This window comes from Rhinatrema bivittatum, chromosome 5 (genome assembly GCF_901001135.1).
Source record: "Rhinatrema bivittatum chromosome 5, aRhiBiv1.1, whole genome shotgun sequence".
NCBI lineage: Eukaryota > Metazoa > Chordata > Amphibia > Gymnophiona > Rhinatrematidae > Rhinatrema > Rhinatrema bivittatum.
The window spans coordinates 89,269,363-89,288,443 of NC_042619.1; the positions used below are offsets into that span (position 1 = coordinate 89,269,363).

The 19,081-nt window shown below is 45.3% G+C and overlaps 1 protein-coding gene across 1 annotated transcript in view; it reads right to left on the reverse strand.

The window, feature by feature from the left end:
- Positions 1–19,081, reverse strand: part of ATP8A2 (ATPase phospholipid transporting 8A2) — a 1,219,142-nt gene that overhangs the window by 75,508 nt on the left and 1,124,553 nt on the right. The window contains exon 34 of the mRNA XM_029602569.1: positions 5,046–5,134. Within this exon, the coding sequence (XP_029458429.1) occupies positions 5,046–5,134 (89 nt within the window). The remainder of the gene's footprint in view (positions 1–5,045; positions 5,135–19,081) is intronic.

Here is a 19,081-nt window from a genome sequence, read left to right on the forward strand (position 1 = left end):
GCCTGATCCGATAATCAAAAAACCCTCCCCCACCCTCCCGAACCCCCAAAAAAGGTTTTAAAATTACCTGGTGGTCCAGCGGGAGCGCGGGGAGCGATCTCCTGCTCTCAGGCCATCGGCTGCGTTAATAAAAATGGCGCCGATGGCCCTTTGCCCTTACCATGTGACAGGGCAAAGGTAGCGCCGGCGCCATTTTGAATATTGGCAATACGGCCTGAGTGCAGAAGATCGCTCCTGGACCCCCGCTGGACCCCCAGGGACTTTTGGCCAGCTTGGGGGGGCCTCCTGACCCCCACAAGACTTGCCAAAAGTCCAGCGGGGGTCCTGGAGCGACCTCCTGCACTTGGGCTGTATTGCCAGTATTCAAAATGGCGCCGGCGCTACCTTTGCCCTCACTATGTCACAGGGGCCAAAAGTCCCTGGGGGTCTAGCGGGGGTCCGGGAGCGATCTCCCGCACTCAGGCCGTATTGCCCGAGGCAGGCGTAACCTGCGCGTGCCGACCAGCTGCCGGTGTGCCATGCCCCGGCACAGGCCGCTGTGCCGGAGCATTCAGCCCCACCCCCGGACTGCCGCCACACTCACGGCCCCACTCCACGACTGCCCCTTTTTCGAAGCCCTGGGACATACGCGCGTCCTGGGGTTTGCTCGTGCCGCCAAACCTATGCAAAATAGGCTCGGCGCACGCAGGGGTAGGTTTTCGGGAGTTACCTGCATATCTTAAGCGCGTAACCCTTTGAAAATCTACCCCTAAGGCTTTTCTCCCATTCTGTGTTTATGAGAAAATACCTTGATGAATCAGGCCTTTAGTTGGAAATGAAAAACCTAAGGTGCCTATTTACTAAAGTATATTAAAATATGCTTTAATATGTGCTTTTAATATGCTTTAATTCTGTCCCTGCAGAATTTACAAAAGGGTGTTAAGTCCTTAGAAGTCGATTTTAAAAGTGTTGCTCATGCAAAAATGCCCACATATGCATGTATGTGGGCCGCACGCGAGCAACATGGATTTTTAAAAGCCATAAATTATGCATATATGATGTGCGCGTGTGGCAAAAAGAGGGCGTAAAACAGACAGGGTGTGAGTGGGGAATAGGTATTCTGGGGCAGGGCCAACATTTATGCATCTAACTCCATATCTTAAAACTGAAAACCGCAGTGAGCATACGCTAGATATCCATGTAACTTTACTGTTGCTCCTGATGAGGAGAATGTCTGTAGATCTTGAGTTTTAGGGCTTATAGGACAGGGTGAGGAATCTGGCTCAACTGGGTAGCATATAGGATGAAGAACCAGAAGGGCCTGAAAGACCTCGATATTAACTGGATAAACTGGTGGACTAATTGTAAAACTGGGAATGTGCCGTGCGCGAGCATGTTTTAAAAATCCACTTACATAACATGCGTAAAAGCGACAAAGTCCCATGGAAGACATGTGCCAGTTTTGCTCGAGGAACCTTTTAAAATTAGGAGCAGACTTGCATGTGGTTGGTGTATTTTAAAACATAGCATGCTAGTGTGCACATGATTTAAAATTCCAGCATATCTCCGCTCGCGCACTGATATGTGTGTATATGGTCACATGTACGCTCGTTTTAAAATAACCAACTTAGTGAATTTTGTGTTCATAGCAACACACATACACTACCAGCGGCATCTAGCTGCTCTCAAGTCACAGCTCGCATCAACTAAGAAAGTGGCCCCGGTTGCAACAGTGCTCCGCTATTCGATCCTGCTACCTCAGGCTCCTGAGAGAGGCAAAAACCCGCTCGAGACATCAGGAAGCAACAAGAGGCAATTTGCAAATTTATTGCCATGGTCTCAAGGCCTGCTTAAGGATAGCTTCAATTCTCCTATCCTGAGCATCTTTTAGAGCTGCTCCTCCTTCTATCGGAAGGGTGGTCTGCTTAGACACAAAACATACCAGCCTTTCACCACCGGTTTCAAGGGGTACAGCCCACCAAACATGTCCTCTTTAAGGTTTGCTTCTGGAGCATCCAATGCAAGGGCAATCAGCTCATGAATTGCATCCAGGAAGGGAAAGAAACAAGATACTTGCATAGGGTTACCAAAATGGGATCTGTCTTTTGCACACTCGTAGACTCATCCCCCGTCACACCAAGTGGCTTCAGAGTCTGAGATAACAGATTTGGGGGCCGATGCAATAAAGGCGCATAGAAAGCGGGCGCTGAATAGTCAGCGCCCGCTCTCTTAACGTGCGCACATGTAGGCACGCACATGCGCGTCTACATCATCACACTGCGCATGGCAATCATGTGCACAAACAAGTGCGCGAAAACGCTCAAACAATCAAGTATGGGAGTGGGGCCTAGCCAGAGGCTGCTCGACTCATTGTGCCTGTGCTGCCACTGCACCTAACTAAACTCCCCAGAGAAGTGAGAGGGAGGAAGGAAAAGATGCCAACCATTCACGCCAAGGGAGTTTGACCGGGTAAGAAAGGAATAGGGGGAATAAAACTTCCCTACTCTCTGCCTTCTGCTCCTCTTCATTTATTTTTACTTTTTTTTTTTTTTAATTTTTACCTGAGCTCAGTTAGCCCTGGCTGAGAGTACAACAGGGTCTCTGGCTATGGGGAGGGAGAGCGAAAGCCTTTGCCACTGAGCCTCCCTCGTCTATCAACCGCTTCTTTCTCTTTTTAACTTTTAGAGTTAGCTGGAAAAAACCCCTGATATTTGAATATTTCCTGTCTCTCACCTTTAAATTTCGTCTGGGGCAGTCATTCGCTGACAAGAAAGAGACAAATCCCCGTTCAGCACCCAGTGAGAGGGAAGGAGCCAATCCCCATTCAGTACTGAGTTCTAAAGGGCAAGTGATCTTGACATCCTGGAGTGAAGTAAATAAATTAATACTTTGTGCCGATACCTGTCAGCTGTACCCTATAATAAGTATTCAGTAAGGATGGGCATTCAGGAGAAATGACATAGGAAATTAGATTAAATTGCCTTTATCGTTTCATTTCATTATCAAAGCGAAACACTTGACAATCTGATGAAATTTCCATCGAGTCTAGGCTCAGGCCCGAAATGGGGGCCTTGCCTAGGGAATAGGATGAGACCCAAAACAAGGGCTTTGGCCTAGGCCTGAGCACAACACCAGGGCCTTGCCTAGGCATAGGCCATGGCCTGGTGCAGGAACCATGGCCAAGGCCCGAGCATGATGCTAGGGTCTTGGTTGAGGCCTAAGGCTAATGCCAGGCCTTGACTAAGACCCCAAAAAATGTAAAAAACTTACCTGCTCCAGGGATAAAGAGACCTGGTCCAGGCCCAGGTCTGACATCTGGGACTCGGCTTAGGCCGGGGCCCTGTCCGGAGACTGGGTCCTGATGCCAAGGCCTGGGCCTGAGTCTAGGTCCCATGCCTTGCCCTCAGCCTAGGCCTGTGCCCAACACTGCAATCCAGTCTGAAAACCGGGTCCCAATGCCGAAGCCTGGGCCTAGACCGAGGCCCGATGCCAGGGCTTGGTCCTGAGGTTGGGTCCCAATGCTTGGCCTCAGCCTAGGCAAGGGGCCCTGTCCGGACACCGGCTTCTGATGCCGAAGTTGGGCCAGGGCTCAGGTCTGATGCCTGTGCCCAGTTCGGAGGCTAGGTACTGATGCCTGGGCCTCGGCCTAGGCTGGGGACTGAGCCCAGGTCCAATGCCACAATCCAGTCTGAAGACAAGGTCCTGACGCCGGGGCCTCGACCTGGACCAAAGTATGACACTAGTGCCCAACATTGGTGCCTCGGCCTAGTCCACGGACCGGTCTCAGACCTGATGCCTCGACTTGGCCCAGAGGCCAGGCCTGATACCGGGGCCTCAGCATGAACCCTGGCCCATGGCTGGGGCTCAGCCTGGAGGCTGGGTCCTGACCCTTGGCCTCGGCCTGTGCCCTGAGGCTGAGCCTGATACTGAGCTGAAGCCCCGAGGATGGGATCCAGCCTCTGGGCCAAGGCCCTTGCATTGGGACCTGATCTCTTGTCCTGGGTCCAGGCTTAGACACTAGTGTCAGGTCCAAGCCTTGAAGCCTGGGCCTTGTGTAGAGTGTAGGCTGAGGTATCGGCGACCTACCTCAGCCTAGGCCTAGGCGTTGGGACCATCCTGATGGTTATGCCCAGGTTGAAGCCTTAGTCTTGCATAGGCCTAGGCCGCGATAGGTCACCATGATCTCGAGCTATGCCCAGTCCTCCGCATTGGAGCTCCTCTGGACCAGGTAAGTGGGGGCTGGGAAGGATCCTGGCCCCAGCATTTTTTTGGGTGGGAGGGATAGGTGGTGGGCTTGGTGGGCCTTGAGAGGCCCCATTTATTTCTTTCTTTAATGTTTATTTTGTTTTTTTAACAAAATAAATGAAATAAACATTAGAAAAAAATAAATTCTTGAAAACCCAAACCCCCAAAAACAAAATGAAACAAAACTTTTTCTTCTTCCCAACCCTAGTATTCAGCAGTGTAGAAGGAGATAAGAGCCTCTTCTTCTCACATTCTTCTTTGGGGGGGGGGGCAATTTTGGGGGTTCAAGGGTGGTGGTTTTGCCCACAACATTTTTAAGGTAGCGATGGGGGTGGGGGGGGGAATCTGCATCGCTTGGCCCTACAGTTTTTTAAGACATTGGGGGACAAGAGAGGAGCTGTTCGGTCCATATCACTTTTTAAGATATTGGGAGCAGGAGATTGGCCGCTGTTTGGCTACTAGCTTTTTTTCAATATTTAGTAAGCCAGTGAGTGGCAAACTTGCCTATCTATATAACTTTATCTGGGTAACTTTAGCAGAGTATATTCAGTGGAACATTTATCCAGATAAATTCTACTGAATATTTGGTAAAGCTCTCAGTAACTTTCTCCGATAGCTTCTCTGCTTGCCAGCTTACTGAATATTAACCTATTAATATTCACATTTTCCTTGATGTGGGTACAATATACAGTTAGGAATTCCACTTAAATATGACAAAATAGTTTTACCTGTAGCTCTGCTTGACTTGACTGGGCAAAATTGTTTTCATAACAGCAAGGACATTTGCAATGAATACTTTGCTGTGCATTTATTTAACTTACGCTCTCCATGCCACATCTTTAATAAGGCATGCAGTGGGAACCAGAAGTAATCCGAGCCAGAAGTATCCAGACTTCAGCACCATCCCTGCCTGCAAATAAAAAGGAAACAAAGAAAACATGATTCACTGCATCATGTAGGCACTAGGACACGGATGACCAAAAAAAAAAAAAAAGAGAAGAGAAAGATGTTCAGGTTCTCTGAATAGATGTTTAAATACTTTTCTTCTATGCTAAGGGTCATAGTAGCTCTGTGTAGAATCATGTGTAACACAGTTTGGGCTTGCTTTTGGGTAGCTGTCTGAAAACGGAACCAGATTTAGTAATGAAATGTCCTGTAGCATCTTTATCAATGGGCAGGTGTTTCTGGATTAATCAATAAATCGTTGGGTATTAAATCTTCCATGTTATTGTTAGGGTCGGAGACCATAATACCAACAATGCCAGGACATTTTTAAAGCACAGGATATAAACCAATCTTATCTCGAGAAGTAATTTTAGGTTTTTGTTTATGATCCCCCTTGTCTGTACCCAATTCATAATATAAATTCTTGGCCCATATGGCAAGTTTCTCCAACTGAGACAAATAAATCCCTTAATGATTTACTCATTCTTTAATTGAATTATATTACTTATTTAAACTAATGTTTTGGAAATGAAACTTCAGATGTTGGTTTAATTATCAGTGAGACCTATTACTTTAAACTCATCTTTTTTTGCAGAGTTTTAACTTGATCATACTTGTATAATTTATTTTGGCCCAGTAGTTCCTCCCTTCTCCTTTTTACTTCATGCTTTAGCTGGAATCAGTGCTGGGATCCTGGCACCATAAGCCTTCATTCACCACTAGCTGGGAATTTTCCTACTTTTAATGTAGCCCGTCCATAGTAGCATTCAATTTTCCAGAACATTCCAAATAGACATAGTGTAATCTGTAGCAAATCAATACACACACCTTTCAATTATGTTGAGAGGTTCTTAGTCCAGAGACTGCACTGAATTCTGAGTGGTTCCAAGGAGACCAGCTCAAAGTGAACACCCTCTCTGTTATGGTTCTGACCCAGCATAAGGAATGTAATCATTTTACTAATCTGAGCCTTTTTTCCAGCCCCCTAGAAGGATTATACAATATGCCCTGCAGAATCTCCACCCTTCTAGGAGCTATTTCAGGGTCTACCATCTAAGAACCATGAGCAAATATTTTCTCTGCTCTTCCTAGAAAAGGATCAGGATCCCCATGCTTAAAAGGTATAAGTACTTAAGGAGCTCTTTCCATCACTAAGAAACCCATGGAAAGGATTCAGGGTGGGAGAGACTTATTGACCTCTAATTAGGTGTTAATCAAAATTAAGGAAATTGATGGGGAGTGTGGAGATACTGTAGGACAGCAGAAGCTTACTGCTATGGGTCCTTTGGAAGGCAGGATATTCCGAATGGGCACTCAATGGTTCTACTCTGGTAAAATAAATTATAGTGCTATGCTGCTTGAATGGAATCCACTTTGAAATGGCTGAAAGGTAAAATATAAATCAAATAAATAATAATACTTATATGGTGCATTTGCACTGTATCAATGTGGAAGAGTGACTAATGATCTATGGGAATGCTCTCCTTTAAGAAGGATGGGGAGAAAGGTCCCGTGGAGGGAGTATTTCATTCACTATAAAAGAACTGGTTTGGGATTTGGTGGAAGGAGTTGGAGAGAAACCAATCAGGAAGTGGATGTGCTTGGGGCAGCTTTTCCCTGGAGAAGGCCCTGCAGGGGGCATCCCCTCCTCAAGGGGAAAGGCCTTAGATGGAGCAGGTGTTTCTCCTCAAGAGGAAGCAATAAGGGGATCTGACCTGAATTCAAGAGAGGAAGATGAGTCTGGACATCCCACAGTGGAATGAGGAAGCCACGGAAGAGTGAGAGCTGGGGACACTGAGGAAATCCTATGCTTTTACTTCGATGGGGCAGAAGAAACCTCTGACCCACCTTTTTTGAGGCTGCTTTTAAATCTTAGGCCTGATTGGCTGCTTTTATCCTTATTAACTATCTGGTTTTTTTAAACCATTGTATTACTTTTGAAACACCCCAAGTTTCTTGCCCTGTATGTTTGTCCTAATAGATTGTAAGCTCTATTGAGAAGGGACTGTCTTTTTTATGTGTTGTTTGTACAGTGCTGGGTATGTTGTATAGCAGAAATATTACGTAGAAGTAGTAGTAAAATGGTTACGGAGTTTCTATGGAGAGAATTACTAAGTGTCTGGTGAATGAATCTTGAAGCATGCAAGATGGGAGAAATTAATGTTAAAACTGTGAGAAGTTTAGGCTATTGAGAAAGAAGAGAAACTGTAGATGGAGTGAGTGGGAATTCTTGCCAGAGTGTACTTTGAAATACTGGAGAGAGAGGAATCGGGAAAAGTATTTTCAAGAAATCCTCCCAATTCAGAGGAAGGTATATATAATTACTAAGGATTTAGTATGTTGACCTTTCTATCTTGTTTGCAACCTCCATAGCCTAGAGCACAAGCCTATATATCCTGATCTAATCAGTGCTTTCTCTCGCTTTATTTTAAACACTCTGCTGGTAACACCAGAAAATTAAAGTTTGTTGTTGGAATATATTTGCAGAGTGAGCCCCATTTTTTTCTGATGTGGTGAGATTTGAGCAAGGGAGAAAGCAGTCATAGGGGTCATAGCTTATGCTTGATAGCCCTATCCAGCTCAGGCCTTCTATATGTCCTTGCCTCTGGACCCAGGTCCATTATGCTATTTGCTTCATTCACATTCCTTTCTGAACCCTCCTGAACGACTGGCACTCGGCTCACTCAGGTGTAAGCAAATAGAAAGAAATTTAGGGAAGATTATTGGATGCTACCTTACAGTATATCTTGCTTCAAGAGATTTAACATTCTAAGGAGATAATCTGATGGCAACTTTCTTGACCCTCTTGAGTTAATGGCTCATTATGACAGCATCAGTCATGTGGCTTGTTGCTCCTTGGTCAATGTACCAACCTAATGAACCACCCTTCTGTACAACTTTGAAACAGGCACTCCACAGCTTCTTGGTGCTTTTACTTATGGTTTGCTGGTGATTATTTTGGCCAATTCATTTTCTGCCCACCTCTGCAGACTGAGCAATCTTTCTTTAGGTGTAAAGGTTTCTTACAGGGATCACACACTCTGAATTCTGCTCCTACTTTTTTTTTTTCTTTTCCTTCTTTAAGGGCTGCCTCCAGTCTCTCTGCACATCTTTGTCTCTCTCTGGTATTTGTGTTCATCAATCAATTTGCCTTTAACAACTCTAATGTGAGTTCAGCATCTGATCAGGCTTCCAGAGCAATGATTAGAGCACCATAGGATTCAGGAAGGCTGCACAGAAGAAATGCTGCAACATGGTTGTCTTTCATCTTCTCCCCTTTTCCTCACAATGTCCTGGCAGTAACTGGGGAAATGGAGAGGTGACTGGCAGAAATAATTTAACTAGCAAGGGAGTCACATCTGACTAATCTTTATCATGTTATAACTAATTATAGTTACAAGTTATAGTGACACTTGCTTAGTACAGAAAATAAATGTAGATAATTACTCTTTTTACTTGTACTGGGACTCCCAGATGCTATAGGTAGACAGAAAATGAAACCTACCAATTATCCTACACATAGGGATACATTTTTTAAAAGTCCGCGTGGGTGTCCATGTGCGCGCGCTACTTGGCGCGCACACATGGACGCCCAATTTTATAACATGCGTGTGCCCCTAATCTAACCTTCCTACCACTTCCTCTAACCTTCCCGCCACCTAGCCTTATCCTAAACCCCTCCACGACCTTTATCTTACCTTTTGCACCTACCTCCAGGCAGGTGCAGGTTGCGATGTGCTGGAAGCCTGACCCAGCCCCGCTGTGTTGCAGGACTCTGGCCCCGCCCCCGGACCACCCCTTTAGTAAAGCTCCGGGACTTACGCGCGTCCCAGGGCTTTATGTGTGTCGCTAGGCCTTTTTAAAATAGGCCCGGCGCGTGTAACCTTTTTAAAATCCGGCCCATAATGTGCATTACCATGCCAGTATTATTGCTGGGTAGTACATAGTCCCTTTAATGTGCAGCTCTGTAAGATCTACATCATTTGAAAGAAACTGGCCAGTGAAGGTTTATCAGGCCCTATGCTTCTATAAATGAACTGCTTCTGAAGACATATACCCCTGAGGTTTTTATGAATCTTTACCTATAATCTTCAACATCTGTTTTCTGTCCAGTCTAGGCCAACTGTGGTAATCTACAAGTATCTGCTGTCAGCATTAGCACAGATGAATAAACATACAAAAGTGTGTGTCAGACTGTATGTGATTTCAGCTGAAAATGCTGTAGACAAAGCAAGTTTCTCATTTAAATCATTTCAAAAGTTAAGGAAGCACCTGTTTATAAAATATCTAAAATAAATCACCTGAGTCTTACAAAAAACAATAAACCTGTGACTGACAGCACCAGTACAACACTGTGCAATAGTGGACAGAACATTTTAGAAAAAAATTTAAAAGCCTAACTTGCTAGGTGAGCAAACCATCAACCAGGAGCTATACAATGAATGTAAACATATTTTAAGGTGGCAAATAGAAAGAACAGAGAATGCATGAGATAGGAAGTTAATGTTATATATTTTATTTTTTTCTCAATGTGCAATCTACTGTACATCAGAGACTACTGTACTGTTGAATTTAGTGATTATCTGACATATTCTTAGTTTATGTCAGGAAGGGATTTTAGTTGCTATTGTGACTGAATTTTAATTGTAATTTATGTATAATTTACATTGGACTTTCTATCTGTATTTTCTGAATTCTTCAAATCCATAGTACCTGGCCTAATCAGTCTCTGAGTGCTGGGTTTTATGTTTGGAAAAACATTGTTAAACAACTGGGGTTATAAAATATTTTACTATTAAGTGCTGGGAAATGATAAACAAAATAAATAGAACAGAAAGCAAATTTGCTTACCGTAAATGGTATTCTCTGTAGACAGCAGAATGAATTAGCCATGACCCATGGATGATGTCATCTGATAGCGCTGAACAGCCCTTCTCTCTTAGCTCATAGAGCTTTTGCTCTACTGAACGTATGTGGGAGTTCCTGTGCAGGTGTTGTCTCCCTTAGTCGATTTTAGAGCTAAGTTTAGCTAGATAGTCAATTCACCAGGGAGGATAATTCATCCCACTGTTTAGGAAGAACACTGTTTACAGTAAACAAAGTTGCTTTCTCTGTCGACAAGTAGCGCTGAATTAGCCATGACATGTGGGGAATCTCAAGCTGAGGGTTGCAGTGAGGTACTTACTGAAAAAGCAACCCAGAACTCACCATGGAGAGTAGACTACTGGGTGAATAGGCCTCGCAAAACCACTTATCCAAATTTACGGTCGCTTCTTGATAGATTATGCACACAGTAATGGGACATGAAGGTGTGTACTAATGATCAAGTTGCAGCTTTGCAGATGACTTTAATAGGAACAGCTTGCAGATGGGCCACTGATGCAGCCATGGCTCTTCCTGATGAGCCTTAACAAAGTCTGTAATCTGGATACCTGCCAGCACATAACAATGCATGATACAGTCTGCTAGTCAATTGGACAATATACGTTTGGCAACTGCTGTGCCTAGACGGTTAGAATTGTAAGAGATGAATGGATCCATGAACCTTTATAGTGTTATACTCTCTTCTATGGTGTTCACCTAATTGTATACCGCTCAACATCTCCACTCCTTATTAGCCTGCCCTAATTGTAAGGTCTGACATAGCTAAATTCTCTTCCAGTAGTAAGCCAAGATTATTTTACACTCTAAGGAACAAAAAGCTTTTTCACCTGCATGTGCATGTGGTCTTGGAAAGAATATGGGTAACACAATGGCTTGATTTATATGAAAAAGCTGACACCACCTTTGGTAGAAACTTTGGGTGGGTATGGAGCTGTTATGATTCTGAAGGTGGATCCTTGGTCCGAGGCAGAGTTGACACTACCCAAGAGGGTAACCCCTCTTGGGTCCCTACCGTCGGAAGGCAAGGCTGGACTCAGGTGGACCCTTGAAGACAGAGAAAAGATCTGGATGCAGGTCATATAGTCCAGATAGCTGGCGCCTCCAGCAGGTTGAAAGTCAGTTCAGGAGCCGAAGCTTGAAGAAAGGTCGGAAGCGGTTCGAGGGACAAAGCCTGAAGAATAGTCGGCAGATGGTCCAAGGGTCAAAACCTGAAGAATGGTCTGCAGCAGGTCCAAGGGTCAAATCCTGAAGAATGGTCGGAAGCCAGTCCAAAGGTCAAAGCCTGAAGAATGGTCGGAAGCCAGTCCATGGGTCAAAACCAGAAGAAATCCAACCCACTGGACGAGAAGCGGAACCAGGAACAGAGAAGACAGGAACTCGGAATACAAGAACCTCCAACTACTAGCCAAGCAGCCAAGAAGCTAAGGCAAGGTCTGAGGAGCAGACCTTGCCTTAAATAGCAACCCGGAAGGTGGAGTGCACCGGGAGGAGCCACAACATTTTCCTGGGTCCTGGGCCAAGTCCCGCAGCGGCAGCGACCGCGAAAACATCAGAACAGAGGCCTGCCTGCCTCTGTGGGATCCCCGGAGGCGGCCCGACGCCTCGGGTGAGTTCCTCGGCCCCGGTCGCGGACCGCTGCGACCAGTGGCCATGACATCTGGCCCCAGTTGCGGCCTGCCACGGCCAGTGGCCATAACAGGAGCATCACTCTATTGTGAAAGAATTACATATAAGGAGAGTAATGAACAAATGCCTGAAACTCACTGACTTGTCTGGCTAATGTGATTGCAACAAGGAATACATTTCATGTGAGAAACTTCAAATAAGCTGATTCCAAAGGCTCAAATTGCAGTTTCATAAGCTGTGCCAGAAACACATTAAGGTCCCATGTAACAGGTAGCTTGGCCACTGAAGTTTATAATGTCACAGGCCTTTCATAAATTTTGATACTAAAGGATGAGTGGAAACCAGCTTGCTTTCTACCTGAACATGGTAGGCCACTATAGTACTGCGATGCATCATGACTGACAAAGTACTGAGACCTCAGGTGGAAAGACAGAGCAAGTACTGAAGCAGGACCAAGTGGTTCACATGCAAATGGGTCCAAGGAGCTTTGTTGGCATCAGGATGAGAACCATTTTCATTTGGAGCCATAAGCTCTTTAATTTGAGGGCTTCCTAGTGGATACTGCTATGTCCTCAACTTCCTTGGGCAAGGAAAGTGAAACAATTGGCAATCGTTCAACATACAGGCTGTCAAGTTGAGACAGCAAAGGTTCAGATGATACAGATGACCCTCCTCTTGAATTAATAGAGAACCACCTCTAGAGGAATTGGGGGGCTGATTCAGAGTAGTTAAATCACAAGCAGACTGTGATACATTACAGGAGGACCTTGCAAGACTGGAAGATTGGGCATCCAAATGGCAGATGAAATTTAATGTGGACAAGTGCAAGGTGTTGCATATAAGGAAAAATAACCCTTGCTGTAGTTACACGATGTTAGGTTCCATATTAGGAGCTACCCACAGGAAAAAGATCTAGGCATCATAGTGGATAATACTTTAAAATCGTCGGCTCAGTGTGCTGCAGCAGTCAAAAAAGCAAATAGAATGTTAGGAATTATTAGGAAGGGAATGGTTAATAGAACGGAAAATGTCATAATGCCTCTATATCGCTCCATGGTGAGACCGCATCTTGAATACTGTGTACAATTCTGGTCGCCGCATCTAAAAAAAGATATACTTGCGATGGAGAAGGTACAGAGAAGGGCAACCAAAATGATAAAGGGGATGGAACAGTTCCCTATGAGGAAAGGCTGAAGAGGTTAGGGCTGTTCAGCTTGGAGAAGAGATGGCTGAGGGGGGATATGATAGAGGTCTTTAAGATCATGAGAGGTCTTGAACGAGTAGATGTGACTCGGTTATTTACACTTTCGAATAATAGAAGGACTAGGGGGCATTCCATGAAGTTAGCAAGTAGCACATTTAAGACTAATCGGAGAAAATTCTTTTTTACTCAACGCACAATAAGGCTCTGGAATTTGTTGCCAGAGGATGTGGTTAGTGCAGTTAGTGTAGCTGGGTTCAAAAAAGGTTTGGATAAGTTCTTGGAGGAGAAGTCCATTAATGGCTATTAATCAATTATACTTAGGGAATAGCCACTGCTATTAATTGCATCAGTAGCATGGGTTCTTCTTAGTGTTTGGGTAATTGCCAGGTTCTTGTGGCCTGGTTTTGGCCTCTGTTGGAAACAGGATGCTGGGCTTGATGGACCCTCGGTCTGACCCAGCATGGCAAGTTCTTATGTTCTTAGTTGTAATAGGTACATGATCAGACTTGTTTGGCCATGCTGGTACAATAAATATCAGGCATGCCTCGTCCTTGAGCACTTTTTGCACTGTCTTGGCTATCATCAGAATTGATGGAAAACCACACATGAGATCTGGATTCCAGGTGAACAGAAAAGCATCTTGAGCAGATCTGAGTTCGGTAGGAAGAATGGAACAAAATCTTTCCACTTTTCTTTTTTCCTTTGACGTGAAAAGGTCAATTGAGGGATAATGCCAAAGGTCAAACAGCCTGTTGGTTACTGACTGGTGTATGGATCATTTGTGAGGGCAAAATACCCTGCTGAGGCAATCTGCTAATGCGTTGGTTATCCTTGGAATGTAGGTCGCTTGCAGAACAGCTTGATTGTTGCAAGTCCATTCCCACACTTTTATGGTCTCTTGGCAGAAAGTCCATAAAACATGGCTACTTAGTTGTTGGTTTGGATCAGAATTCTCTTTCCCTTGAGAAGATGGGAGAAGGCACTTAAGGCTTGTCTGATTGCTTATAGTTCCAACAGGTTTATTTGAAACCGCCTTTCCACTGCCACCCAAGTCCCTTGGTTTAGAAGGGACATATGTGTGCTCCCCATCCCTTGGTGGAAATGTCTGTCACTAACATTACCTAATGTGTTATGGTTGTGGACCCTTGAGTTAGGATGGGTGTTAGTGCCACCACAGAGGGAAGGCCCTTAGTGGTTCCCATCTCTGGTAGGTGGTGAAGATGAGGTCAACTCAGCTGGAGCTTCACCTATACCAGCCCTTGTTCCCCGCAGGTTGAGCCCTTGGGTACTGGGGCCAGCAAGACTTAGGTGTGGGTTGCCTCGGTGAAGCAGGAGCAGAGAGATGAAGACAAGGTCAGGAGTCTGGGTCTGGGCAGGCAGCAGAGAAGCAGAATGAGAGTCTGATCCGAGAATCCGGGGAAGGCAGCAGGTGGGTAGAGACAAGGAAACCAGGCCAGGGGTCAAGATAGGCAGCAGACAAGCAAAGACGAGGAGCAAGCCAGGGGTCAGTACAACCAGATCAAGCCGAAGAGGAACTCAGGAATTGGATCAGGAGCTGGATCAGGAACTGGAACAGGAAGCGAAGGAACACAGCAACTAGCACTCCGAGGAGATGACCTGTTGCTAAGGCGAAGAACTGGGGACTGAGGCAGGGTTTAAATACCCCTCAGTCCTGACATCATCGGTCGGGGCCAGGCCGAAGTTTTCTGCAGCGGCCCTTTTAAAAGGCAGAGCCTCCCACGCACGCAAGCCTAGGGAGAGCTCCGCAGGAAGCAGGGTGGTGGCGTTCGAGCCGCGTGGGAGGCCGCAGACAGTCGGCCCCGTAGCGGGGAGCACCGCACCGACCGGGGGGAGTGCCGGCTCACAGCAGAAAGGTAGGTGGGGCCAGCCGTGGTCTGCTGCGACCGGGACCCACAACATAATGAGGAAATAAACAGAGGGTTGCTCCCTCTTGTCAGATGCAAGGGTCTAGCTACCACTGATGATCTCATTTCATTTTTGCAAGATATTCACTAATGTTGCCAAGGATTGAGTTAACTGGTCCCATTGGAAGTGGAGGCCCAATTGCAGAATTCACAGGTGGAGGCAGGCTAGCGTTACTACATAAACTGCCCTACCATGTGGCTCCGAACAACTAGCACTTCCCTGGCTGCTGGCTGCTTTGTGTTCACCAAGCGATCAGAGAAAACTCGCTCGATCTGTCAGAAGGAATGCTCTCTCCTGCAGAGTTTATCCATGCCCTGATGAATTTGATTGTCTGAGAGGGTGAGGGTTGATTTTTCAAAATTCACTAGGAATCCTAGGGATTGTAGGTGTTGACTTGCATTCTGCAAGGAGATTGATATAAAAATAAAAAGGTCAAGACTCTTTCCTGGGAAGTCACCATAACCAGTCAGTCATCCAGGTAAGGGAAAATACACATGCCGATGACAGAGATGTGCTGCTACTTCAGCTAGGTATTTGGTAAAAATCCTTGGTGCTGCTGAGAGACCAAAAGGGAACACCTGACACTGGTAATAAGAGAATTCCATCACAAAGTGTAGGCACTGACTGGATAGACTCCGCTGTAAGAAGATGGCAAGGACTCAAATCATCTTGTGGGGGTTCTGATACAGTACTCTTTGGGTCAGGAGTAAAAAGGACTCCCTCTTGAAGAACAAAGTCAATATTTTGGAGATGAGAGGCTGAAGAGTGCTCTCCTGATTTTTAGCTGCCAGGGAAGCCACTTGGTCCAAGGACTGCCATACCCTGGAGCCAGGCATTGGTGGTGGAACATCATTTTCTAAGATGGTGCCTTCTTGTAACTTTGTAAAATTTGTCCTGGGAGATGATTAGAAATTAAGGGTACCATGGAGCAGATGGGATTTGGTGTGTCCAGATGAGGGCCTTGATCCTGCAGTTTTGATGGGGAAATCATCTTTAAAATAGGAGGAAGTGGAACATATCTCCCACTGTAACTCCCATCTTCCTTGATTGTATCAAAGGGACTGGTGATTTGATGAAAACTTATGTCAGTAGCACCAATGCTCAGCATGTTGATGGTGCAGATATTTGCTCCATGGCTCAAGGCATTGAGGGAGGAACCATTGATGTCAAGGCTCGAGGAGTCAATGGTGTTGAGGCTCAATGGAGGAGGAATATCCTAGTGGTTAAAGCAGTGGGCTACGAACCAGGAGACCAGGGTTTGAGTCCTGCTGTTGCTCCTTGTGACCTTGGGCAAGTCACTTTACCCTCCATTGCCTCAGGTACAAAACTTAGATTGTAAGCCCTCTGGGATAGGGAAATACCTACAGTACCTGAATGTAAACCGATGTGATATCTCAGATTGAACGTTGGTATATATAAATACAAATACATACATGTGTTGATTGTATCCGGGCATAATGTGTTGATGGAATTGTGGCTTGATGCGTCGACAATGCCAGGATCTGATGTGTTGTCAGTGCTTGATGCATTGGTGGTAACAGGGCTGGATGGCGCTGCACTGGTGGTAATTGGTGCATCAATGGCACTGGTGCTATATGCATCAACTGGATCATTGTCTCAAGGATCAGTGCTTCTTTGGTGCTGTTGATTCCTAAGAATGGCGCAGCTTCTTTTTACTTGACCTCGAGGCCCATGATGTATTCAAAGGGCTTTTCGATGTTTACTCGAACCCAACAAGATAGATGGGTCCCAGGCCTCCTTCAATAAGGGGGGAGGCTTACTCGAGGAGCTTCTGCTCAACTCAGCATCCAAGGAGTTAGAAGAGGCTCTGCTCCGGGAGAAGGAATGCTTGTGGCTCCTCAGAGACTTACGCAGTTTCTCCACCTTCCAAGTTCTGGACTTCTGAAAGCGTGGAGATATCTAGCCACATTGGTAGACTGGTCATAGTTCAGTCCTAGGCACTGATAATAGGGTTTGTATCCACCAGTAATGGAACATTTACCTACCACATATGCAGTCTTTGAAGCCACTGTGATGGGCTTCTTAGTGCTGGATATTTACTAGGGATGTGAATCGTTTTTTGACTATTTAAAATATCGTCCGATATATTTTAAATCGTCAAAAATCGTTAGGGCCACGATACAATACCAATTCCCCCGATTTATCGTCAAAAAATCGTAAATCAGGGGAAGGGGGAGGGCAGGAAAACCGGCACACTAAAACACCCTAAAACCCACCCCCGACCCTTTAAATTAAATCCCCCACCCTCCCGAACCCCCCCCAAATGCCTTAACTTACCTGGGGGTCCAGCGGCACACTAAAACACGGCACACTAAAACCCCCTAAAACCCACCCCGACCCTTTAAATTAAATCCCCCCCTCGCTGAACGACCTCCTGCAGTCGATCTCCTGCCGGCGCCATTTTCCGTACGGAAAACGATTCGCGGCAGGAAATCGCTCCTTGACCCCCGCTGGACACCCAGGAACTTTTGGCCAGCTTGGGGGGGCCTCCTGACCCCCACAAGACTTGCCAAAAGTCCAGCGGGGGTCCGGAACGACCTCCTGCGTCGAATCATTTTGGTCTATGGCCGCCGCCATTTTGCGGCGGCCATTTTGCAAAATGGCGCCGGCTGAAGACTACACGATTTAGTGTGCCGGTTTTCCTGCTCTCCCCCTTCCCCCGATTTAGCTACGGACCGCCGCTACGGAGGTAATTTAAGCTATGGACCGCCGCTACGGACCCCCAGGTAATTTAAGGCATTTGGGGGGGGGATTTAATTTAAAGGATCGGGGTGGGTTTTAGGGGGTTTTAGTTGCCGTGTTTTAGTGTGCCGCTGGACCCCCAGGTAATTTAAGGCATTTGGGGGGGGGGGGGGTTCGGGAGGGTGGGGGATTTAATTTAAAGGGTCGGGGTGGGTTTTAGGGGGTTTTAGTGTGCTGGCTCACGATTTTAACGATTTTCACGATACTTTACACACCCAAACGGCAACAATACGATTCCCTCCCCCTCCCAGCCGAAATCGATCGTTAAGACGATCGAGGTCACGATTCACATCTCTAATATTTACTGTGAAGAAGACTTTTTTTTTTAAAATACTGAAAAGTTACGTTTGGAAGCTGCTTAGGCAATGAATCAATGTAATTAAAGAAAAATCTAGAAAAAAAAGGTTCTAAGACGTATCACTTACAAAAAACAGAGAGAAAAGAAACACAATCATGCTGATGCTTGGCCAAAAAAAGACTGAGGGGCCCACAAGGCAATGCCTATGCTGGAACTTCCACATATGCTCAGTAGAGCAAATTCTCTATGACCTATGAGAGAAGGGTCCTTTTGGTGCCATTGGATGATATCACCCATGTTCATGGCTAATTCAGCCCTACTTGTCAATGAAGAATAAAAATTATGTCTTATTTTTTGAAAGGAGCATTTTAATGTCTGTAAAGTTGGCCAGTTTTCACAATGACTTGAATCTAGCTATATACACTTTCCACTTATATGGTCTTTAGATTCAGAAAAATAAGTAAGCCTCCGAGTATGTTCCGAAAGGGTGATTTATGGGAAGTGCATTGTAAGTATTTGACCTAAGACAACAAACCAGCTCAATTGCTGACTCTAAAAAAGTCTGAAGCTTGTGAGAAATAAAAATATCATGAAGACTTCAAATTTCAACATTTACAGAATAGTGTGCATGCCATGTTAGTCTACTTGGATATGAAGAAGCAAAGGTCAAGCAATAAGCTCCAGTTGATACCTTTTTTGTTGGATTAACAATATATTTGGGACTACCTTTTGAAGGCTATGCTTCCTTCTTCAGGTCAATGGACAATTGAGGCTAGTAACAAATGTATTTAGTCCAATGAAACGTATCACCTATAATGCATTTGTTGACCTTTATTTGAACAATGTACATACAATGAAACAGCTTCCAAGTTTTGCAGTTCATGGTGTAATCATTTATATTCTTATACTGAATATCCTTGGCATGATAGCACTGGACTTGTTCCATTGCTTCAGATTGGCAAATGCAATAAGAGATATGTTTGTCAGGAGCTGGGATTTGGTTATCTTAACTTATCTTTCAGCAGTGCTAGGCAGCTGCTGTCTCATTGGCATTTCAGTTCATATGAAGGATTCTTTAAAGCTCTGAAGTCTGCTTAATAGGCATGCTAACTAAAATAAATTGAAAGAATAAGCCACAATAAATTGTAATCAAGCAATAAAAAGAACAGTATTTAAGTCTCAATTTAAGCTCTATTTCCTACTGTTAAGAA